Raw genomic sequence first — 24,324 nt, 5'->3', positions numbered from 1 at the left:
GAGCGGCGGAAGGACATGTCGGCGGAAATTAACCACCGTGGCGGAGGGATCTGCGTACGTGCGTATATATAAGAGCAGCAAAGGCCGAGCGCCGCCCTCTTTCCCCGACGGCCTTTGTGGTGGCTGCTGTGCGCGCGCAGCCGGTCGTCGTAGGTCTCTTCCCCATCTCCCGCCTCCCGTTCCTGAAACTTCGGCGCCATCATGGGCTTTGGGGATCTGAAATCTGCCTCGGGGCTCCAGCTTCTCAACGCCTTCCTAGCGAGCAGGAGCTACATCGAGGGGTGAGCCGCCCTCCGAAATATACTGTATACTGTTTCCGTATCCATTTTAAACACGAGCAGTAGGGTCCCGCTTTTCCATTCATTGGCCTTCGCTTCTTCCCGAGTAGGCCCCACGTTGCGGCAGGTAGAGGGCGGCGGCTTAGCAGCAGTTTGCATGAGGACTAGCAACTTGGCAGGTCTCTCTTTGGGGAACAACGCTGTGCTTGGCGCACGTGCGTGAGATAGGAGCTATAGATAGTCGTAGGTGTACCTCTTCTCGTAACACCTTATGCCTGGAGCCACGTTATCCTGAGGCATTTTAAACTATGGTGCTTTTCAGGTTAGGCTTAAAAAAAGAAGAGAGGGACTCTCGTCGGCTTGCAGGCTTCAGAGCACGGGGTGCACAAAGGAAAAGGGAGTTTTTCAAGACCCCAATGCAGTCACCTTTTAAGAGTGAATTTATACAGTATATGAATAGCCGCTGGTTCTTGTTCCTTTGCGTGGTGCAGGGTGAAAGCTGGTCTTTACCCCCTTTCTCAAAGATAGGCAGCGAGGCCTTACACTGGCCCTTGGTTCCATAAATTATTTTGTTGCAGATTTTGGGCTCCGGAAGAGGGGAGAGAGCGGCTTGCCTAACGAATTGATGGTTTATGGGGCATTTGTACCAGCAACCGTCTGATTTGCAATGCCGTCTAGTCAAGCCATTACCATGTGCTCTTTACTAACGCATTTGGCCATTGTTGGAGATAGAAGCTGGGTGGTTTGGGGATGAAGCTATTCTGGTTCTGACTTGGGGGGGGGGGATAAAAATACAAGGATGGGTTAGAAGAGTAAACAGGAGAAAAATACAAAGATGGGTTGGAAGAGTACATGTGAGAATATGTAAGCTTAAAGTAACTTTTTCCAAGACCACGTGGCAATCTTTGTGGGTGGATCATGATTATTAACATGGGATTTGCAACCTACCATAATGCCCCAATGTGAGACTACATCATTTAAAACATACTTCAGTGTCTGGCCTATGACTTGAGCCTTGATTATTGCAGATTCTGTATGAGCTTTTGTTGTGGATCTTGGGTGGTGGAGTATTAAGACCAGGGGTCAGCAAACTTTTTCAGCAGGGGGCCGGTCCACTGTCCCTCACACCTTGTGGGGGGCCGTACTGTATTTTGAAAAAAAAAATGAACGAATTCCTATGCCCCACAAATAACACAGAGATGCATTTTAAATAAAAGCACACATTCTACTCATGTAAAAGCACCAGGCAGGCCCCACAAATAACCCAGAGATGCATTTTAAGTAAAAGGACACATTCTACTCATGTAAAAGCACCAGGCAGGCCCCACAAATAACCCAGAGATGCATTTTAAATAAAAGCACACATTCTACTCATGTAAAAACATGCTGATTCCCAGACCGTCCGCGGGCCGGATTTAGTAGACGATTGGGCCACATCTGGCCCCCGGACCTTAGTTTGGGGACCCCTGATTAAGACTCTAACCCAGAAGTAATGAATATGGTTAATTAGCCATAGTTAACCATTTTGTTCAAACTGGGAAAGTGGCGGTTATCAGTTCTGGAACAATCCATGATATGAAACAGTTTGAAGTTGGTCTCCTATATTGCTGGAAGCTGGCTTGTTCTGAAGCTGGTCTGGTAACCATAATTTATTGGTTCAGGTAAAACAGGAAATGACAGTTAACAAGAACCTTCCTGGTTTATTTGTGGCTTGCACAAAGGGGCTACATGTGTAGGCAAAACTCTTGTTCATATCTGCTTATTTGGGAGATATCCGAGTGTTTTGCTGAGATGGATTTCACTTTATATCTGGTGCTTTTTGTTTTGCTGAATGAAACAAATTTTAACCTGAACATGTTTTCTGTAGGTATGTCCCATCCCAAGCAGATATTGCAGTTTTTGAAGCAGTTGGTGCACCCCCTCCTCCTGAGCTGTTCCATGCCCTCCGCTGGTACAACCACATTAAGTCTTTCGACAAACAAAAGGCAAGGTAGGGCTCAATTTGCTGTCATTTACATGGACTTTGTATTGGGTTTGCAGTCTTTGATCCAGACACAGGTTTGTATTCAATGTAGCACTGAGCAACAGAGCGATTTCCCCCTCCACTTCTCTCCTTATCGCCCCCTTTTTTCTAGGGGTTCCCCCAACCCTCCAAAGCAGATTTGGAGACTGCATAAGAGGGGTGGGGAATCTCATTGTCCTGGACAGCCAAGTCCTGGACAGCATCAGCAGTAATCAGTGATGTGGATGCAACATTTTTCTATTTCTGAAATGACATCAGGTGGAATTGTGCTATTACAAATGTTTCATCTGCACAAGCATTCCAGCTTTCTAGACAGAACTATTCTCCTTTGCCATGCAGACACACACAATTTCGGGGGGAGGGGGGAAGGTTTCATTATACAAAGGGCTTCCCACCTCACTGTTTGTTTAATTAATTAATTAGTAACATCAAAAATAGGTACAAAGCGTGTAATAATGGCCAGTTATGTGATTAAATTTCTGTTGACTTAATGGAGCTTATACTTGCTGTACTGTATATAGGTGGCGCTGTGGTCTAAACCGGGGGTAGTCAACCTTTTTATACCTACCGCCCACTAATGCATCTTTCTTGATGGTAAAATTTTCTTACCGCCCACCAGTGCTCAATGGAAGGAGGATTCAGCCTGTGCCGTAGAACCCCCTATCGCCCACCTAAAATCCTGAAATGCCTACTAGTGGGTGGTAAGGACCAGGTTGACAACCCCTGGCCTAGACCATTGAGCCTCTTGGGAAGGTCGGTTGTTCAAATCCAAGCGACAAGGTGAGTTCTTGTTGCTCTGTCCCAGCTTCTGCCAACCTAGCAATTTGAAAGCACACCAGTGCAAGTAGATAAATGCTGCAGGTACTGCTGCAGCAGGAAGGTAAATGGTGTTTTCGTGCACTTTGGCACTTCTCATGGTGTCCCATTGCGCCAGAAGTGGTTTAGTCATGCTGGCTGTATGACCCAGAAAAGCTGTCTATGGACAAATGCCGGCTCCTTCCCTCAGCCTGAAAACAACCCCAATCCCTGGCTGAGCATTATGTTTGAGCCAGGAATCATGGTTTGTTTTGCTGCAGACTAGATTTGCTTGAGTGAAACAACATTCCCTGGTTTGGACATACAGTAATGCTAAGCTAGGGATAGTGGTTGGTTACTTGCAGCTATGTATGCATTACTGTAGTATGCAAACTGAAGCAGAATTTTCTAGCACCCTAACTTATATCTGATAATGATTGCAAAAATACTAAATACCAAAGCTAAGCCACTATAATGCCAACTCCAAATCTCATCTGTAAGAGAAAATGTGAAAACCATTTTACCCATTTCTTTTTTAGAGAATGTTATTGCTCACGAACAATGCTGCTCCTGGAAACAGGCCTTCACATACAGTGACTTTTCTCTGTTCCCGCCATTTGTTCTTCAGTCCCATTGTAAAAAAAGCTTTCTAACAATGAAAAGTCAGGGCTGCCAGACAGCTTTTGTTGTTATTTAGTTGTTTAGTCGTGTCCAACTCTTTGTGATCCAATGGACCAGAGCACACCAGGCATTCCTGTCTTCCACTGCCTCCCGGAGTTTCATCAATTTCATGTTCGTAGCTTTGAGAACACTGTCCAACCATCTCGTCCTCTGTCATTCCCTCCTCCTTGTGCCCTCAATCTTTCCGAACATCAGGGTCTTTTCCAGGGAGTCTTCTCTTCTCATGAGGTGGCCAAAGTATTGGAGCCTCAGCATCAGGATCTGTCCTTCCAGTGAGCACTCAGGGCTGATTTCCTTCAGAATGGATAGGTTTGATCTTCTTGCAGTACATGGGACTCTCAAGAGTCTCCTCCAGCACCATAATTCAAAAGCTTCAATTCTTCGGCGATCAGCCTTCTTTATGGTCCAGCTCTCACTTCCATACATCACTACTGGGAAAACCATAGCTTTAACTATACGGACCTTTGTCGGCAAGGTGATGTCTCTGCTTTTTAAGATGCTGTCTAGGTTTGTCATTGCTTTTCTCCCAAGAAGCAAGCATCTTTTGATTTCGTGACTGCTGTCACCATCTGCCGTGATCATGGAGCCCAAGAAGGTAAAATCTGTCACTGCCTTGATTTCTTCTTCTGTTTGCCAGGAGGTGATGGGACCCAGTGGCCATGATTTTAGCTTTTTTTTTGATGTTGAGATTCAGACCGTATTATGTGCTCTCCTCTTTCACCTTCATTAAGAGGTTCTTTAATTCCTCCTCACTTTCTGCCATCAAAGTTGTGTCATCTGCATATCTGAGGTTGTTGATATTTCTTCTGGCAATCTTAATACCGATTTGGGATTAATCCAGTCCAGCCTTTTGCATGATGTATTCTGCATATAAGTTGAATAAACAGGGAGACAATATACAGACTTGTCATACTCCTTTCCCAATTTTGAACCAATCAGTTGTTCCATATCCAGTTCTAACTGTTGCTTCTTGTCTTATATAGAGATTTCTCAGGAGACAGATGAGATGATCAGGCACTCCCATTTCTTTAAGAACTTGCCATAGTTTGCTGTGGTCCATGCAGTCAAAGATCTCATCACTTCCACTGACCTTGTTATTAGCAGTACTTTCTAAGGCCCATTTGACTTCAATCTCCAGGATTCCAGGCTCAAGGTCAACAGCCATACAATCTGGGGTGTCTGGGACATCCGTATCTTTTTGGTATAATTCCTCTGTATTCTTGCCAGCTCGTCTTGATGTCTTCTGCTTCTGTTAGGTCCTTACCACTTTTGTCCTTTATCATATCCATCTTTGCGTGAAATGTTCCTTTCATATTTTAAATTTTCTTGAACAGATCTCTGGTTGGAGAAGGAACTGGCAAGCCACTCCAGTATCCCTGCCAAGAAAACTCCATGCACAGTAACAGGCGGCATATAAAAGTCATGGCGCTGGAAGATGAGCCCCTCCGGTCGGAAGGCATCCAACATGCTACTGAGGAAGAGCAGAGGACTAGAACAAGTAGATCCGGAGCTGATGAAGCGGCTGGGCCAAAGCCGGAAGGTCGCTCAGTTGCGGATGTGCCTGGAAGCGAAAGGAAAGTCCAACGCTTAAAAGGAACATATTGCATAGGAACGTGGAATGTAAGATCCATGAACCTTGGCAAGCTGGATGTGGTCAAACATGAGATGGCAAGAATAAATATTGACATCTTGGGCATCAGTGAACTAAAATGGACCGGAGTGGGCGAATTCAGTTCGGATGACCATCATATCTACTACTGCGGGCACGAATCCCATAGAATAAATGGAGTGGCCCTCATAGTCAACGAAAGAGTTGCAAAAGCTGTAATTGGATACAATCTCAAAAGTGATAGAATGATCTCTATACGAATCCAAGGCAGACCTTTGAACACCACAGTAATACAGGTTTATGCACCAACTACCGATGCTGAAAAAACTGAAATTGACCAATTCTATAAAGACTTACAACGCCTTCTAAAACTGACACCAAAGAAGGATGTTCTTCTCATTATAGGGGATTGGAATGCTAAAGTAGGGAGTCAAGAGATAAAAGGAACAACTGGCAAGTTTGGCCTTGGAGTTCAAGACGATGCAGGGCAAAGGCTAATAAAGTTCTGTCAAAAGAACCAGCTGGTCATCACAAACACACTTTTCGAACAACACAAGAGACGACTCTACACATGGAAATCACCAGATGGGCAGCATCGAAATCAGATTGATTATATTCTCTGCAGCCGAAGATGGAGAAGCTCTATACAGTCAGCAAAAACAAGACCCGGAGCTGACTGTGGTTCAGATCATCAGCTTCTTATAGCACAATTCCAGCTTAAACTGAAAATAACAGGGAAAACCACTGGGCAAGTCAGATACAATCTAAATCAAATCCCTTATGAATACACAGTGGAAGATTCAGATTTGGTGGAAGATTCAGATTTGGTGGACAGAGTGCCTGAAGAAGTATGGATGGAGACTCTTAACATTATACAGGAGGCAGCAACGAAAACCATCCCAATGAAAAGGAAATGCAAGAAAACAAAGGGGTTGTCCAATGATGCCTTACAAATAGCAGGAGAGAGAAGGCAAACAAAATGCGAGGGAGATAGTGAAAGGTACAGGAAGTTGAATGCAGATTTCCAAAGACTAGCAAGGGCCTTCTTAAACGAGCAGTGCAAAAAAGACAACTTTTAAAAGGCATTAATTATATACTTGTGTTAGTGCAGACTTGTACAGTAAAGATCTAATCGAGGACGATGTGAAATTGCTGTAACTCCTGCTCCTTAGAAATAAGTTGGTGCATATAGACTAAACCCGTGAAATTGAGTGTTGTGTACCCCATTCAAAATGTTCAGGCACAAGGTGGCGCTCTTCCAGTGCTTTTCAAAAGGTTTTATTCCCTTTTCCCCTCCCTTCCCCCGAATTAAAAACACTTCTGGCTAGCACTGCATGAGAATATGGCTGTTTTAAAGAGAACTCCAGGCTTGTGACAAGACACTTAATCATGCTCAGTGGCTAGGCTTAATGAACTGACAGGGAGCGGTGAGATGGAGGGCACCTCAGGTTGGCCATTTATGCAGAGTCCCGCTTAGAACTGTAGCTTTTGCGTGCTGATCCCTTGGCTCCAAATGTACAAGCAGTTTGCCAGACCAGCTACAAATCCAGTTTCAGACCAAAGATATATGATGGTTGGGAGAGAATACCGGGGGAAACGGGACGAAATAGCAGAAGGAAATATATCATGGTTAGACAACTTTCTTAGGTCTGGTCCTTTCCATGCAGTAGAATGATGTGGAGGAATCGACTGTACCACTTTAGGCTGTACTCCCTGGAATTTGACTTGGAACATAGCAGGGACAGGGCTGAATCGGAATCTTTTTGCTCTAACAGAAAGATTTGTTTGCAGTGAGTCTTTTCAAAAATGAGAGAGCACATGCGCTTCATTATAATAAGTGAGCACATTTGGGCAAAAAGATTGCAGTTCATTCTACCACCTTATTTGAACTTCATTCTGTGGCAGGCGTAAACCCAATCTCGGATGCTTGTGTGTTTGATTTAGTGACGAGCCCGTTGGGTAGCAGGTGCTTTTTCAACTGGTATCTGATATCTGGACTTCGAAATGTTTCGATGGTTAAGTGGTGGCTGGTTTGTTAATTAGTTGCCAAAACTGGGACACACTTTTGCAATTTAATTCTGGGTCGTATGTAGTTAGTAGAAGGGCACCATATAAGTTCTTTCTGGGTTTTTTCCTAGTCTGCCTGGAGTGAAGAAGGCGTTGGGAAAATATGGCCCTTCAGATGTTGAGGACTCGACAGGCACAGGCGGAGACAGCAAAGATGACGATGACATTGATCTCTTTGGCTCTGATGAAGAGGAGGTACCCAGAATATTTTTTTTCTTTCAATTTCCAGTTGCAGAGGGGTCTCATGAGCCCGCATGCATTTAAACAAAAAAGAACCTGGCAACATGATGAACAAAACCAAATCACCATCTTTCGGCTGAAAACGTGATGATTTGTTTTACCTGACTTATCCAGTTATACTTGATCACTGTTTGGGAAACAGTTGCTTTCTTTTGTCCAACACAATTGTCTTTCTTTTCATAGGAAAGTGAAGAAGCAAAAAGATTAAGGGAGGAGCGGCTTGCTCAGTATGAGTCAAAGAAATCCAAAAGTACGTTATCCATCTCCTTCGCCTTTGAATTGCTTTTTAGATTAAGGTTATTGTGAACTGAAATTGGCATAAATACCTGTAAGTGACAGCAGACTTTTCTTCCAGCTATTTCCAAAGTGTCCTAATAAGTTTTGAGTTAAAATTCCTAGTTTTGACCAATGTTTTTTTTCCCAGGTTGTGGAATAGAAGCCACAGGAAACAATTGTTTACAAGCAAATCCTGTGCTGTGTTGCTGAAGGGGAAATGCTGACTCCTAATTGTAACCAATACAGTACAGGATCCCACAGCTACTGGCCTGAAACTGCTCTGTACTGTAGCAGTTGCAGTATTCCAACTGTGGGAGATAAGCAGTTACACTATGCAATGCTCCTTTCTCAACCAGAGAAGAGAATTTCAGTGTAACAGACAGGACTGTGTCTTCCACTCCTCATATTCTTCTAATAGCCTAGTTGGATAGAGAAATCGAGGTTCCGTTTAGCAGTACTTAACGTTTCTGCAATGCATTACACTGCTGTGTCATGGAATCATCATTTTTGTTTAATGCTTTTCTCAACTGGTATAGCTTAGCAACTAAGTGCATTTGTAGAGAATTCCTGGTCTTAATCGGAACAGTCTGCTCTGCTGCTTTTCCTGAGCTATCCTTTGGTTTCTCCAGAGCCAGCACTCGTTGCCAAGTCATCCCTCCTGTTGGATGTGAAACCTTGGGATGATGAGACGGACATGGGAAAATTAGAAGAGTGTGTCAGAAGTATTCAGGCGGATGGCCTTGTTTGGGGATCTTGTAAGTAACGGGCCGACGATAGGAGGCTCCTAGCTCTCTGGCAGAGCGCACAGTTTATATGCGTAACATCTCACTCGATTCAGGTGGCTCTTAAATTGTAGTCCCAAGAACTCGATGGCTCCACTTACTTCAGTTCCCAGGGCAGTGAACTTGCAAGTAAGATAAGCCATGGAGAGCTTCCAATGGGTGGGCTTAAGGCTGCTACAGCTGCATACGGCCTCCCAGTAGTTTTCTGAGTTCGAGAGAGTAAAATTCTGGCGTTCCATCAGAGGTGTTGAATAGATTGTGGGGTCCAGAATGGCTTACATAATGAACTCCACAATCAAATTCCGTTTCTGCGTTTGACAGGCGGGGGGGGGGTTGCATCTAATTATTTGCCCCTTTGGAGGAAGGTTGGGGAAAAGGAAGGGTAAGAAACCATCTCCACTAGCTGAGGGGTAGCACTGCCAGGGTGGTGCTTGTATATAGCAGGCACCAAGTACATGCGTGCAAAGCAATGCTGCTAATTCACAGTCCTAATCCTGCCCCCCAAAATCCCACAATTTTGGCAGCAACTAGGGCGGGCAGATGCCAGCACCCTGATGGGGATGCAACCCCCCCCCCCCCCGCGGTCATCAGATTGAGCAGAGAGGAGGCAGTGATTCTCCTCAGCTGATCTGCATGGGTAAGCTAGGGGGGGGCAAGCAGGTGAATGAGTGTGGGGGGTGGCAGCACCTACCTCTGGTCACATCCCTTGCAGGGTGGGGCCTCCACAGGGTTGACCAAGGGTGAATGTGGTCCTTGAGCCAAAGTTAGATGCCCCATTTCCTTTAAAAAAGTCTACTTTTTTCCTTTTGTATTCCACTGGGGGGGGATGTAAATGTGTGCACGGCTTGCTTGTGTATTAGCTGTTGCAGAGAGGTCAGGTTTAGGCCACTGGCTCTGCTTTCTCCCCATCAGAAGCCCCAACACCAGCCAAGATTAGGGTGGGGCAAAATCCTTGTTGGCCCATAACCCTGAGTTTGCGTCGATAGAAAAGAGGCGGAACGTCTCTTCCTAACAGCTCTTTCAATTGCTTTCTAGCCAAGCTGGTTCCAGTTGGTTATGGAATCAAGAAACTTCAGATTCAATGTGTAGTTGAAGACGATAAAGTTGGAACCGATATGCTGGAAGAGAGGATCACTGCGTTTGAGGATTACGTTCAGTCCATGGATGTGGCTGCTTTCAACAAAATCTAAGCCCCAATAGCAACAGGAATAAAACATTTGCAACACTCGAGGCTTTTTGTGTGTGTGTTCTGTATGTCCCAAACTGCCATTTAAAATAATGCATCGTTCTGGTTGCATTGTCACTATTCATAGCAGGGACCCCTTTTCATCCCAAAGGCAGCCTTTGCAAGGGAAGGTTATAGGTTAACGAAATCAGTTACGGTTGCTTCAGGAAGGGAAGGGGGTGCACAAGGGCTTCTCTCAGGCAGGGTCTGTAACTCAGTGGCAGGGCACATGCTGTGTGCCTAAAGCGTTCCGGGTTCAGTCCTTGTGGCATCTCCAGGTAGATCGGGGAAAGAAACCCAGAGAGCTGCTACTGCTGCTAGTCAGTGTAGACCAGGCATCCCCAAACTCTGCCCTCCAGATGTTTTGGGACTAGTGCAATTCCCATCATCCCTGACTGTTGTGATAAAGTTCATTAGTGGGTCGTAAATCCTTAGACCCACGCAGCCAATCTTCAGTAGCTGCCCAGTATGCTTCCCAGCTCGCTCTGCAAAACTTCTTCTTGTTTGGACCCAGCAGAATTGCAGCGCAGCTGGAACGATGGCAGTCTGTGTCTTCAATAAAACAGACTCAACTCCGTTGCTTCTAGTCTAACTCAACTTTATTACAGAAGCATAAAAGAAACAGCAAAACCAACAGAAGCTAGCTGCATGTTTGCAGCTCTTATCTCTAGCTCTCCCTCCTACACACTCTTCTCCAGCAGAAACTCATACTCTGACTCTCAGACTCAAAACCAAAACTGAACTCAGAACAAGGGAAATTGCGTGTATCACTTGTGGGCAGACACCCAGAGAATCTGAACGCCTCCAGAGTGTTTTAGCTCTGTGTTCACCAGAATCCCAACACTGACCGCTGGTCCTGTTAGCTAGGGTTGATAGGAATTGTAGTCCCAAAACATCTGGAGGGCCGAGTTTGGGGGTGCCTGGTGTAGACCATGGGTAGGCAAGCTAAGGCCCAGGGCCAGATCCGGCCCACTGATGGTCCAAGAGTCAGCATGTTTTTACATGAATAGAATGTGTCCTTTTGTCTAAAATGAATCTCTGGGTTATTTGTGGGGCATAGGAATTTGTTCATTTCTCCCCCCCAAAAATATAGTCCGCCCCCCCCCCTCCCAAGGTCTGAGGGACAGTGGACCAGCCCCCTGCTGAAAACCTTTGCTGACCCCTGGTGTAGACAAGGGCCTGATTTGGTATAAGAAAAGCTGTCGTGTCTCCCACTGGGATGTTGACAGCTGTTTTGAAAGCAGACTGAGCAATCGGCAGTAAATCTCCATAATGCTGTAATTCAGGTTTCCTGGAGTAATGGTTTGCTTGACAAAATCTGTAGCCTTTCTGTTCTGTGAAGATAACTTGGAAGCCCTAGGATGGGAACAATAGGAATTGTCCATTTGAATTGGGGTGCTAAATGTTGAATCCAGTGGCTGGCTTGTTTTAGCAAATATATCTCCTGTCTCCATGTACTACTCTGGGGTGGTTTTCTCTGAAAGCAAGAAGGCACTGTAACCTTGCAGATGGTGTCATGTTTTGATTGGTGGATGAGCCTGTCAGATCGCAGTCGATGCAAATTAGCAAAAACCTTCGTGTGCATAACCTTTTGCTTCCTAGCCTTGAGCTGTTGAGAAACGGTAAGTGCTTGGTCATGGCTCATTAGCATGGCTATATCCACTGCAAACCTCATCTTTTGCTTAGTCACAGTTGTGTTTCCTGTCTCAACTATATGCGAGAGTGAACAACGATTTCCATCAAGGAAAGGCAGGTTCAAATGCTTTGCCAGCTGGGCCATTCCATTCCTTGGGTGACCTTAGAGTAGGGATGTGCGACCTTTGGCCTTCCAAACGTTGGATCCAAGTCCTAGCCAACATGGCTGATTGTCAGAGACTGGTTTTGTAGTCCTTTTCAGTGCTTACTTAGTGTAAACAGTGAGAGGAAGACGAGAGAGGGACTAGCGCATTGGGAGAAGGTGAGATTCTAGCCCTCTGTTGTATTGGCTTGCTCTTTGTATTGTTTTAAATGCAGGGGAGCGGCTGAAATGTATCCCATTTATAGTTTGGATTGGTGTGGTGTAGTCCATGCCCCCCCCCCTTAAAAAGGTAAAGGGACCCCTGACCATTAGGTCCAGTCATGACTGACTCGGGTTGCGCGCTCATCTCGCTTTACTGGCCGAGGGAGCCGGCGTACAGCTCCCAGGTCATGTGGCCAGCATGACAAAGCCACTTCTGGCGAACCAGAGCAGCACATGGAAACACCGTTTACCTTCCCGCTGTAGCGGTTCCTATTTATCTACTTGCACTTTGATGTGCTTTCGAACTGCTAGGTTGGCAGGAGCTGGGACCAAGCAACGGGAGCTCACCCCGTCGCAGGGATTCGAACCGCTGACCTTCTGATCAGCAAGCCCTAGGCTCAGTGGTTTAACCACAGCGCCACCTGGGTCCCATGCCCCCCCTTACTCTGCCCTAACAATTGTACATTTACAATATTGTACCAAGTATGAATTGACCTAAAAATATGAAACTGGAGGGCGAAACGGTACTCCATTCTAAAACTGCCCACCTGAGATTCCTGGCAGCTGGCATTCAGAGACATAGTACCTCTGACAGTAAAGGTAGAATGTAATTTATTGCCCTGAATATAATATCTGCACTTAACCTGTGGGGAACTGAGCTATGGAACTCTGCCACAAGGGAAACACACTATCAATTCCCAAAGGTTATGGATTAGATCTCGGTGGAAAATGGAGCCAGTAACTGCCAAACACTCCTTCCATCTGCCACCATTCTGTGATGAGCTCTGCTTCCGCACCAACGTTTTCTGACCGATTTCAGCCATCTCTAGTGGACCTTGCAGGGTAGAACGTTCTGGGGCGATGCATTAAACAAGGGGACTGCCATGTGTCAAAATATATTTTTGGAACAGCTTGGCTTTGGCTTTATTTGCATATTGCTGCAAAACCTGGTGCTTTGTTTTGTTTTGTTTTAAGTCCCGATAAGTAGTGAAAATGTCCTTTTGAGAAAGGTGCTGAGTTGAGGCATGTGAAGGAGCCAGGTGCAATGTGTCTGGTTCAGCAGTCCTCTTTTTCAAGCACCAGTAAACAGTTTCTCAAAACACCAACTGGGGGGAAAGGAAAAGACACATTCCAGCAATTTGCTTAAGCAACTGCCCTGTTGCATAAGCTTCGTGAATCGGAATAATGGGAAAGCACACCAAACAAATAGCATTTTAATGTATACGGCTTTGTAGGAAACAAATCCTTGTTTGAAGGCAGTGCTGCTCAACTCAGTGGATCTTACTTTGCACTGTAAAAAAAAATGCTTTCAAAATCTTCCTTTGACACCAGTGGCTTCTATTAACCTCACAGAAATGAACAAGACGTGAAAATGAGTATCCTTTACAGGATACCACCAAGTGACAGCCTATAACAGGGATTGGGGGAGCCCGTGGTCCTCCAGCTGTTGAACTTCATGTGGGGCCAAAGATTCCTGCATTGCACAGGGTTGGACTAGGTGATCCTCACCGTCTCTTCCAAGTCTTGGATCTATGAACTCCCATCAGCCTTGAATCTTTGGAGATGTAGTTCAGAAACATCTGGAGGGGCAAAGGTTCTACACACCTGGAATAGAAGCAACGGCTCTTGATCTATTGCTCAACAGCTGGGCAGTGCATATAGCTATCACGACTAGTAGCTTCTGATCCTCTATACTGTAAGTGGCAAAGTATTACTGTTACTAAATATAATAAAATAATAAATTTTTATTTGTATCCATCCCTCCCCAGCCGAGGCCGGGCTCAGAGCAGCTAAAATCATAAAAACAATAAAATATGCATAACAGACATCAATTAATTAAAATACATCTGAAAATTGATTCAGACATGTTAAAATCTAGGCAGGTGGCAATTATCAGGTTGGAATTGAGAGTGGTTAATACTTGACGGGACCAACTGTTTCCACTGATCATACAAGGACCTGTGAGTGGGTTAGGGGCCTCCTTTGGGCTTGTTTTATACAAAGGAAAGTAATTCAAACTGCATCCTGCCCAAAGGCCAGGTGGAACAGCTCCGTCTTGCTGGCCTTGCAGAAAGATGTCAAATCCCACCGGGCCCTGGTCGCTTGTGGGAGAGCATTCCGCCAGGCCGGGGCCATGGCCAAAAAGGCCCTGGCTCTAGTCGAGGCCAGCCTAATTTCCCTGGGTCCCGGGAACTTCAAGGTGGTGTTAGCAGACCGTAAGGTCCTCCGTGGGACATACCAGGAGAGGCGGTCCCGTAAGTACGAGGGTCCTAGGCCGTATAGGGCTTTAAAGGTTAACACCAGCACCTTAAACCTGATCCTGCACTCCACTGGGAGCCAGTGCAGCTGGGAAAGCACTGGGTGATTGCGATCCCACAGCAAACACCCCGTAAGGAGTCTCACCACAGCATTCTGCACCCGCTGGAGTTTCTGGGTCAGTTTCAAGGGCAGCCCCACGTAGAGTGAGTTACAATAATCAAGCCTGGAGGTTGACCATCGCATGATCACAGGGCAAGGTCAGGGTGAGAGAGGTAAGGAACCAACTGCTTAGCTCGGCAGAGATGAAAAATAGGCATGTTGGGGACGTTTGGAATTTTCAGCTTTGCCCATTTCTCTTTCCTCCACCCCCTGACACGTAGCTCACACCAAAATAATTTTTAAAAAGCATGGCAGGTGATGAACCAAGCTGAAAAGGGTTACCAAAATTAGCTTGAGCCAAAAATATAAGCGTGTCCAAGGATCCAAGGATCTTTGTTCACAGTATCTGGAACTGAGACCGTAACACACACATTATAATGCAGCACACCAAATAACCATGGTCTGTACTGCCTGGGGCAAATGGGAGGGGAAGACCAACAACATCGGGGGGGGGGGGAGAGAGGTTAGCCTCCCCTACAGAAGAATAAGATAATCCAAAGTAGCAGGCGGCTAGGGCATCTGAGGTCCCACACAGCTTTCAAAGAATGTGCCCTAGAACCACCATGCAACAGGGTGTTTGTGTGCATTGGAGGGGCCTTTGATAATGCATGCCTCCATCTTCAGATATTGCACAACTTGCCTAGGAATTTACTAGCAACATATTCTGTGATCTATTAGGCGGACCTTCATGGAGGCCAGGCCAGCTCCCAAAACAGCCCAATTCCAATTTTGCAAACACTCCACAGTAAGTTTGGCATGCATTTTGTTTTCTGCAAAGCCAGTTGCTCAGTCACGAGTGCCAGCTGTTCTGCAGCCATTTGCAGCCCACACACATTTGCAGAAACAAATCACTTATATTTCACTAAAGTACTTTTCCACAGTACATAAATTTCCCTGGTGTTATTTCTCCCATAAGGAGGAATGAGCGAGGAGCTGTGAGCGAAGGACAAACTGAACATGACAAACAAAGGCAGGCGTGTTTGAACACGGGACTGACGGCCCATGGAAAGAAATCTTACAGGGAAAGTGGGCTGTCCATACAGATCAATTTAATACAAATCTATTTCACAGACAGAAAGCAAGAGCTTAAGGGCAACTCAAAGCAGGTGAGCGCAGCTGCACAGCACACAATATGCACATAGCTGCCAAGTACCCCGTATTTCCTGGGAAACCCCTGTTTTTCCTTACCGTTTCAGCTCCTCTCCCATTAATCTCCCTTATTTTGGTTCCTGTCGGGCATTTTTCTGGTGCCGCTTTGCCCATCTATGGGCACTAGAAAATGGCCGGCGCTGGAAGTCGCATCTATGCATGTCCGGAAGTGCGTAGACGCAACTTATGGTGTCGCTTTGCCCATCTATAGGCACCGAAAATGGCCGGCACCGAAAGTTGCATCTACGCACTTCCGGACATGTGTAGGCACGACTTCGGGCGCCGGCCATTTTCGGTGCCCATAGATGGGCAAAGCGACACCGGAAGTTGCATCTACGCAGCGTCCGGTGTCGCGCAGCTGCCGATCCCGGATTTCTCCGCAAGAGACTTGGCAGGTATGAATATGCAACACACAAGGGAATTCCATTTAGAAGACATTCTTGAAACCCATTTTACAGATGGGAAACAACTGAAAGCTACAAACTCCAATCAAGAGAACAGATCACTAAATCTAGGACAATTAATTCAAAACACAAAGCAACCAGCACCATGACTACAGATTCAGTGAATTTATGGAGAAAACTTACATGTCCCAACCAATACGGAACCCATGAAGAAACTAGCTAAGCCACATGAGAATGCATGGCAAGGAACACAAAACATGTACAGAGCTGATGGCTTGAGAAAGCAGAGCAATTTAGTATAATGTGGCCAAGGAATTAAGCATTTGCTCATTTTACATTTCTTGCCATACATGCTACAAACCTTTATAATGTAATAATAATAATAATTTATTATTTATACCCCGCCCATCTGGCCAGGTTCCCCCAGCCACTCTGGGCGGCTTCCAACAAAATATTAAAATACAGAAATCCATCAAACATTAAAAGCTTCCCTAAACAGGGCTGCCTTGAGATGCCTTCTAAAGGTCTGGTAATTGTTGTTCTCTTTGACCTCTGGTGGGAGGGCGTCTCTGCCTGGTTCCCTGTAACTTGGCTTCTCGTAGCGAGGGAACCGCCAGAAGGCCCTCTGCGCTGGACCTCGGTGTCCGGGCAGAACGATGGGGGTGGAGACCCTCCTTTCACACACAGACACCATTATTTCCTATCCAGAGAGGTTCAGAAAAGCTACGGTAGTCTTCTCCCCCTTCTTCCCAAAACACACACAGCTGGCAAATCTTCCCAGCTCACCACATTTGTAATGGCATTATGAGTCAAAACCAAAGAAAACAAAATGAATCTTAAGTATTTATTTCAAATGCTGTTTCCTTGCTTTGGCAATATTATAATTTTAAAATGTGGCCGCAACACATTTGCAGGGTACATTAACGTAAATAATTTCTACCATACGTCTCAAAGAAATATAATGCACAGTCAATTACATGTAAATTGTTTCCTACAAACGGGATCCAAACATGCTTTTACAGACAAGTCCCATTGGAAATATACATTCTGTCCTTTCATGGATCGCTGCTGCAGTGAAGATTCCCCTCGCACTTTCCGAGCTGCTATGCTATGATATCCACAAACATCCCTTCCTGCTCAGGGGAGAAAGTTGTCGGCATGTTTTCCGTCCAGAGTTTGTGAGAGGAGGGAAAGTTGGGATTTCGAGGTGAAATGGTACGCTAGAGGGGTTTCGTAGAAGGAAACATTGCGAGGGAAGCTTTCTGGTGATGTGAAAGACTGGGAAGACGTTTCCGGAGACAAGGCAAGGGACAGGGAGCCCAGAGGAAGATGGGATGGGGCACATGAAGCAAAGGGAAAAACAAAAACCCGAGGAAAAGGTGTGTTAAAAAAAGACTTGCACAATAATAAAGCAAAGGCAAGAAGGGATCAATTGCCTGGGGTGGCAGTGCTGAAGAAACCGCCATATTTAAGGTCAGAACAGGCAGCATGCTACAGTTGGAAAGGAATGCAGTGGTGCTACCGCTAAATATTATGCAGCTAGGCCAATATCTGACTGAGATTAACTGAAATATGCACTGGTAAAGCGGCTTGATCTCTGAAAGCCATTCTTCGTGAATGTATTGCTTTGCTTCTTTTGTAGAGCAAAACTTAAGTGCAAAATACCCAGATCAATGTGTCTCTGTGCAAATCGTTTCAGCGGACCAGAAATCTCACATGTGTGCAAATGTCCCGCTCTGCCAAATTCTGTAACTGAGAATGCCTGCACGCACCAGGGGTACACAGAGTTGTGCGCATGTTGGTCCTACTCAGAGTAGACCTACTGAAATTAGTGGGTTTAATTAGTTCTGCCTCTTAATTCCAATGTGTTGACCCTGAGGGGGTGACTATCGTTGAATACAACCTATAGGATTAAGGAGCCAGGTTAACTGAAAATGTTGATAAAGCTTGCTAGCTATATATAATCTTAGACATCTTCAGCAGAAACTAAGCCAAAAACCATAAGCAAAGGGGAAGAGAAATTGTCAGTTTTGTTCAGCAAGGCTCTGTGCCAACAACAACAACAATAAAGTATACTTGACTACTTTAAAAGATTGCAAAGGTACTATGTTTTTAAAAGCACATTAAAAAGTGCATTTGCATGTTGTTTTGTGTGACATTTCCCCCTATGCAGTTACTTCAAGGGAGAATCTATGTCTTTGTTTAGAGTCCTTGAAGGGCAGTGTTTTGATACTGAAGAACTATAAAATAAGAACACTCCGTGACACACAGTATCTTCCATGATTCTAAGTCCCTGCACAAACATATTCCCTCCATCAGCAGCTTGAATTGGGGGGGGGGGAGATTATCAGGCCTTCTATTGTGTCTTTTAACAGTAGCTTGGTGTGCAGAAATTGGCAGATAAAGCTTTAAATGGCACGGGGATAAAGATGACAACATTTTAATGATGGCTCCTCACGAGCATGTGAGCTTGGGAGGTCTAAAAGTTTGGCAACCCTACGAACAATTGAAGTTGCTTATGAACTTCTGTTGTTGTGACCTCATTCAGACTCCCAACTTCTATCATCGCCATCATGGCCAATGGTTAAGGATGATGAGATGGCCGTACGCAACAGGCGGATGACATCACAGTGGCTACCCTGGCTTTGCTAAACATGTGTCCTTTTACTACAGAAGTTTTACCAGAAAAAATATGCAGCTCGTGGCAGCTGAATGGGGTCAAAACGAAAAGAGTTCCACCTGGGGAGCATCACCTTGGCTACCCTTGTGTAGTGACTGTTGGGTTACAAACACCTCCGATGTATAGATCTTATTAAGGTGGGCACGTTGCAGAGTGAGTGCCCATCAGGGAGAGATGTCACCCAGAGAAGTCTCAAGCTCAGACGCTTCGGCCTGCTGTAGACTCAAAGAATTCCAGACTTGTTCACTGACTGTCCCAGACCGGCTGACCTCCCAGAGGGTGTGTTTCACCAGTTCTGAAAACGTCACACTGAAACAGGACTGGAGCTTCTTGCTGAGGAGGACGTAAAGGATGGGGTTAAGGCAGCTGTTGATGAAAGCAAAGCTGACGGAAAGAGGAATGGCATCGCGGAGCAAGTCGTGCCAGTAGTTATCGTGGTGAGCAGAGAGCTCAAGGATGCTGAATATTTGGTACGGGGTCCAGCAAACGAAAAAAACCACCACCACAGCCAGAACAGTCCAGAAGAGCCTGCTGGAGGTCAGGGTGGCACTTTTCTTCACCTGGCATATCAGAAGAGAGTAGCAAACCATCATGGTTAGCAGAGGAAAGAGGTAGCCGCAAATGAACCTTACCCAGGTCAGGACATGGTGCCTGAGGATAATCAGATCAACGTCCGTGGGGTGGAAGTTGTTGTAGCAAATGGTGACGTTGTTGTGTAGCGTAAGGGTATCTCTAAAGTACAGTGCCGGGCTTCCAATGAGCGTGGCCAAAATCCAGATGAAAGCAATCATAAAGAAGGTGTTCTTGAGAGTCCGGTGCCTGTAGGAGAAGACAGGGTGGATCAGATGGACGTAGCGGTCCAGGCTGATGGCCGTCAGGAAGAAGACGCTGGCAAACATGTTGAACAGAGCAATGAAGGAGTTTGCTTTGCACAGCCACTTCCCAAAGGGCCAATGGAAGCCTGTGGCCACGTAGGTAATGTAGAGAGGGAGGAAAAGGACGAAGATGAAGTCCGCAATAGCCAGGTTGAGGAACCAGAGGGAAGTGACGGTCTTGTCCCATTTGAAGCCCATTATCCAGATGACTATTGCATTGCCAGGCACTCCCAGGAGAAAAGCCACTCCGTGGAACACAAGCGAGGCCACCTGTGCATGAGTGAGGTGGGACACGGGGGGCTCATCCTCTTCGTAATTCCCAAAGTATTCCGTGAAGTTGTCCTCATACTCCATGAGATCTGCAGATGCCACGGTTGCTGATATGCTGAAAGGAAGGGGAGTGAAAAAAAGGGTGGGAAGTAGTGCTCATTAAAATAAATAAACTCTCCTTGAATGCGCATAGCAATGGCCTTTTGTAGCAACCTGCCAGCATCGATCTGCCATAGGTCCCAATCAAAAACCCAGCGATTCATAAACTTTTTTTACCCATCCAAATATTTCTTTCCAAACCGAGACTTTGGTTTTTTTTTAGTTTCACCCACACCATACATTTAAAGCACTTTGGGTTTCCTCAAAGTATCATGGGAGGTGTAATTTACTAAGGGTGCTGGGCATTGTAGCTCTGTGAGGGGTAAACTACAATTCCCATGAATCTTTGGGGGAAGCCAGGTGGTTTGGATGTATTGTGTGGATGTGACCCAAATCAGTGCAAATGGCCAGTGTCGGGATGGGCTAGTGTCAATGCATTCACTTTGGAGAACTATGGTTGTGCATGATGTGGTCTAACACAGCGTTTCTCAACCGCTGTTCCGTGGCACACTAGTGTGCCGCGAGACGCTGGCTGGTGTGCCGCGACGTGCGACGACGAGAAGGGCGATTTGCATTGTCACGTGCCTGGCGGCCGCCAATACACACCACTGACCCGCCGAACGGCTTGTGAAGCCTTATTACAGGAGATTGCAACCAACACAGCAATTGGCAAGTGTTTCTTACAGTCATAATTATAGTCAATATAGGGCGGCACAGAGTTAAATTTTTTAACTTTTTTAATGGTGGTGTGCCTCGTGATTTTTTTCACGGAACAAGTGTGCCGTGGCCCAAAAAAGGTTGAGAAACACTGGTCTAACAGTGCCCTCTAACAGGATCATAAATAACTAGTGCTTTGCCCAGGGCAGGGAAGACAGTTCAAATTGGTCTGTGGGATATGGAGATTTGGGGTTGGATGGGGAAAGGCCCTTTACCTCCCTAACATTCCTTGCCTTACTGCCTAGAATTATCAAATTAATCACCGCTTTCTTTTCTTTTCTTTTCTTTCTTTTGTTACCTCCTCTGGAAAAGTAAAAACGTTTAAAAATAAATGTAATTAAATAAAAAGGGCAATATGGAAAGGGCAAGCCCTTCCTACCTTTCAGAATGGCGGAGAAGCTTTGCTGCTTATTGTCCGTCCAAAGTTTCGAGTAAGCAGCTCTGGCTGGGCACTTTGCTAATAAAGCCTAAAACAGAAATCAGAGACAAAGAAAAGAAAAGAAAACAGCATGGATGCAAGATGGAAAACATAACTGGAATGTCAGAAAGCAACAGCATGTGAAAACACATCACCATCAATCATCATCAAATTAAGAATTGGAGTCTCTCACTGGAAGCTTGGTCTGAATGGTTTGTACAACAGAATTGTTCTGGGAAACTCAATGTAGCCCTGTTAAAAAGGCATAATAGGTCATGGCTGTGATTTGACTGTAAGTGTAATACAGTGGTACCTCGGTTTATTAAAACAATTGGTTCCGGAAGCGTTCATAAACTGAAGCGTTCATAAACTGAAGCGAACTTTCCCATTGAAAGTAATGGAAAGTGGATTAATCTGTTCCAGACGGTCCGTTGAGTACTTAAACTGAAGCGTTCATAAACTGAAGCGAACTTTCCCATTGAAAGTAATGGAAAGTAGATTAATCCGTTCCAGATGGGTCCACGGAGTACTCAACCTGAAGCGTACTTAACCCGAAGCATGGGTGTAATTGGTTCCAGAAGTCTGTTCATAAACTGAAGTGTTCATAAACTGAAGCAAACTTTCCCATTGAAAGTAATGGAAAGTGAATTAATCCGTTCCAGATGGGTCCGCGGCGTTCGTAAACTGAAAATTCGTAAACCGAGGTGTTCATAAACCGAGGTTCCACTGTACTGTACAGTGGTACCTCAGGTTACAAACACCTCAGGTTACAAACGCTTTGGGTTACAAACTCCTCTAACCAGGAAGTAGTACCTCGGGTTGAGAACTTTGCCCCAAGATGAGAACAGAAATCGTGCAGCAGCAGCAGGAGGCCCCATTAGCAAAAGCGTGCTTCAGGTTAAGAACGGTTTTGGGTTAAGAACGGACCTCCAGAACGAATTAAGATGTCAAGGCAATAAGCAACTATTTTACTTTTAGAAGACAACTGAAGGTGGCCCTGTTTAGGGAAGTTTTTAATGTTTGATGCTGTACTGTTTTTTAATATTCGATTGGAAGCCACCCAGAGTGGCTGGGGAAACCCAGCCAGATGGGCGGGATATAAATAATAAATTATTATTATTATTACTCGAGGTACCACTTGAGGTATATTGTATCAGCCTATGACAGTCCCCCACTTTACCTGTAGAGTTAAAGGATAGCTCTGTTCAACACCTGCATGCAAACATAGGCAGGTACTACCACCTCCCCTTTTAGCCAATAAATTGTTTCTCAAACATGCCCATTTGGAAGCAAACTGCATTCAAAGCAAAGGGATTTTAATTAAATATGCTTAGGACTGGAGTGTAAAAGGTGAGCACCAGAGACATCACCCGAAACGCGTTAAGTGTGGCCCACAGATCAAGCCCAAACAAAATAAAACACAACTTTAGAGATTTCGTGTATCCCATTCAAGCATCTAGATTCACTCTACAGAGATTTTCCACATGCCACTCAACATCATTAACTTTAATTATCTTCATTTCTAATGAAATCAAAACACGCCGTGCAAATGCTCTTAGAACAGCATGTGCAAGAGCGGCATGTTGGATTATGCATATAGGAGCAATTGATGGGGCCATTCTGCAAATTAATGTTAAAAAATGTTGATGATCAAACCCAGCTTGAGAGATCTGAACATTCATTCTGTTCACAGCGGGGAAGGTTTCATTCCTAGGTATTTACACTAGTCTCTGCAATGACGGAAACCTCTGAATGAAGCCTGTGTTAAACAGCTTTTGCAGAGCATGTGTTAGGAATGCAAATCTCCGCCACCCTCCTGAGAAGACTATCGAAGCCACAAACTGATACCAGTTTTATCCAAGTGGCCTCCATGTGCTGTACTTTACAGAAGGCAGCCTTCCACTTTTCTACTTGCATGGCTGCCCAGTTGAAATCCAGTTTTAAGATTAAGAATCCTAAGAAGCGAGAGATCCATCAATGATGTTGGGTGGGACTTTTATTTTACGAGGTATTTTATAATGTGACCCAACATCACCCATAGGGATCTTACTACCCAGCAAGTCTGAAGTTCGCTGAAGTCTGCTCACCTTCTGACCCAAGCCGTGATGGATCAGACAAGTTCAAATGATTTCAAAGACTGATTGTGCTTTAATAACTACGTCGGAATAAAGAATGAATAAGAAGCCACGGAAGACAAAACAACAACACATACCAAGATTTCTCACGTGCCTTGCTTCTTTCCTGCTCTTCGTTACTTACGGTAGTCCCTCTATTCCAAATTTCACCCACCTCTCTGCTGCTTGTATCTATTGGACCATAGCATTTTTCATCACTTTTCTCTATCTCCATCCAATTTGGGGTGCCTCTATTTGAACGGCTCTCCAGATTTTTGTCTGCTCCTTGGCGATAATCTCTCACCTAGTTCCTCATCTTGCTGTTCCAGCTCGATCAGCAAATTTGGTTCCTCATTTAGACATTTGTCACATGCTGCCCTGACCCGAACCCTTGCATTCATCAGCTTTCTCTTTAAACCTATTGCCCAAGCATGCTTGGTGTGCCTTGTGTTGCTTCTGCTGTAAGTTCCTGTCTGCTTTTAGCTACGAGATGCTGTTGGACTCCTGATTCCATGCCCCCATAATCTTGAACCTTCTAGATTCCCCCTTGATCAATCCTAAAATGACCTATCAACTGTATACTTATATTTATATGTGGGCATGTTATTTTATTCCTGCACTAGCATCTTGATAGCACACTGAGCAGTCACGCAGGTCACCTGGTCAGCCTTCTCAACTATGATGGACTGGTTGTTGTTGTTGTTGTTGTTGTTTAGTCGTTTAGTCGTGTCCGACTCTTCGTGACCCCATGGACCATAGCACGCCAGGCACTCCCGTCTTCCACTGCCTCCCACAGTTTGGTCAAACTCATGTTCCTAGCTTCGAGAACACTGTCCAACCATCTCGTCCTCTGTCGTCCCCTTCTCCTAGTGCCCTCAGTCTTTCCCAACATCAGGGTCTTTTCCAAGGATTCTTCTCTTCTCATGAGGTGGCCAAAGTATTGGAGCCTCAGCTTCACGATATTTCCTTCCAGGGAGCACTCAGGGCTGATTTCCTTAAGAATTGATAGGTTTGATCTTCTTGCAGTCCATGGGACTCTCAAGAGTCTCCTCCAGCACCATAATTCAAAAGCATCAATTCTTCGGCGATCAGCCTTCTTTATGGTCCAGCTCTCACTTCCATACATCACTACTGGGAAAACCATAGCTTTAACTATACGGACCTTTGTCGGGAAGGTAATGTCTCTGCTTTTTAAGATGCTGTTT

The 24,324-nt window shown here is 45.3% G+C and overlaps 2 protein-coding genes and 2 non-coding genes across 16 annotated transcripts in view; 3 read left to right on the top strand and 1 right to left on the bottom strand.

Moving 5' to 3' along the window:
- The first annotated feature begins 111 nt into the window (after window positions 1–111).
- Window positions 112–9,981, top strand: EEF1B2 (eukaryotic translation elongation factor 1 beta 2). 2 transcript variants are annotated; one of them, XM_035137811.3, is made up of 7 exons: window positions 112–281; window positions 2,146–2,268; window positions 5,112–6,386; window positions 7,525–7,648; window positions 7,877–7,943; window positions 8,599–8,724; window positions 9,787–9,981. In XM_035137811.3, exons 1-7 carry the CDS (start codon window positions 202–204, stop codon window positions 9,939–9,941), a joined length of 1,950 nt encoding a protein of 649 aa, XP_034993702.3. In that variant the 5' UTR covers window positions 112–201; the 3' UTR covers window positions 9,942–9,981. The 2 variants fall into 2 exon arrangements, with proteins under 2 accessions (XP_034993702.3, XP_034993711.2); XM_035137820.3 differs by lacking the exon at window positions 5,112–6,386.
- Window positions 7,730–7,807, top strand: LOC118075667 (small nucleolar RNA SNORD51). Its single transcript, XR_004691426.2, has one exon. It is a non-coding gene; the product is annotated as a small nucleolar RNA SNORD51 (small nucleolar RNA).
- LOC118075693 (small nucleolar RNA SNORA41) lies at window positions 8,223–8,354 on the top strand. Its single transcript, XR_004691434.2, has one exon. It is a non-coding gene; the product is annotated as a small nucleolar RNA SNORA41 (small nucleolar RNA).
- Window positions 9,982–16,776: 6,795 nt separating the features above from the next.
- CMKLR2 (chemerin chemokine-like receptor 2) overlaps window positions 16,777–24,324 on the bottom strand; it is a 28,783-nt gene continuing 21,235 nt past the window's right edge. For 10 of the 12 annotated variants that reach the window (XM_035137945.3, XM_088676040.1, XM_035137860.3 and 7 more), the window contains 2 exons: window positions 20,967–21,054; window positions 16,777–19,886 (listed from right to left, as the gene is read on the bottom strand). In XM_035137945.3, coding sequence (XP_034993836.2) covers window positions 18,791–19,855 — 1,065 coding nt within the window. In that variant the 5' untranslated portion in view covers window positions 19,856–19,886; window positions 20,967–21,054 and the 3' untranslated portion in view covers window positions 16,777–18,790. Of the gene's footprint in view, window positions 19,887–20,966; window positions 21,055–23,217; window positions 24,208–24,324 lie in introns of those variants that run through there. The other 2 variants (XM_035137973.3, XM_088676072.1) reach the window with 2 other exon arrangements.

The sequence above is a fragment of the Zootoca vivipara genome, chromosome 1 (genome assembly GCF_965207765.1).
Source record: "Zootoca vivipara chromosome 1, rZooViv2.hap1.1, whole genome shotgun sequence".
NCBI lineage: Eukaryota > Metazoa > Chordata > Lepidosauria > Squamata > Lacertidae > Zootoca > Zootoca vivipara.
This window is presented reverse-complemented; position numbering and strand designations above follow the sequence as displayed.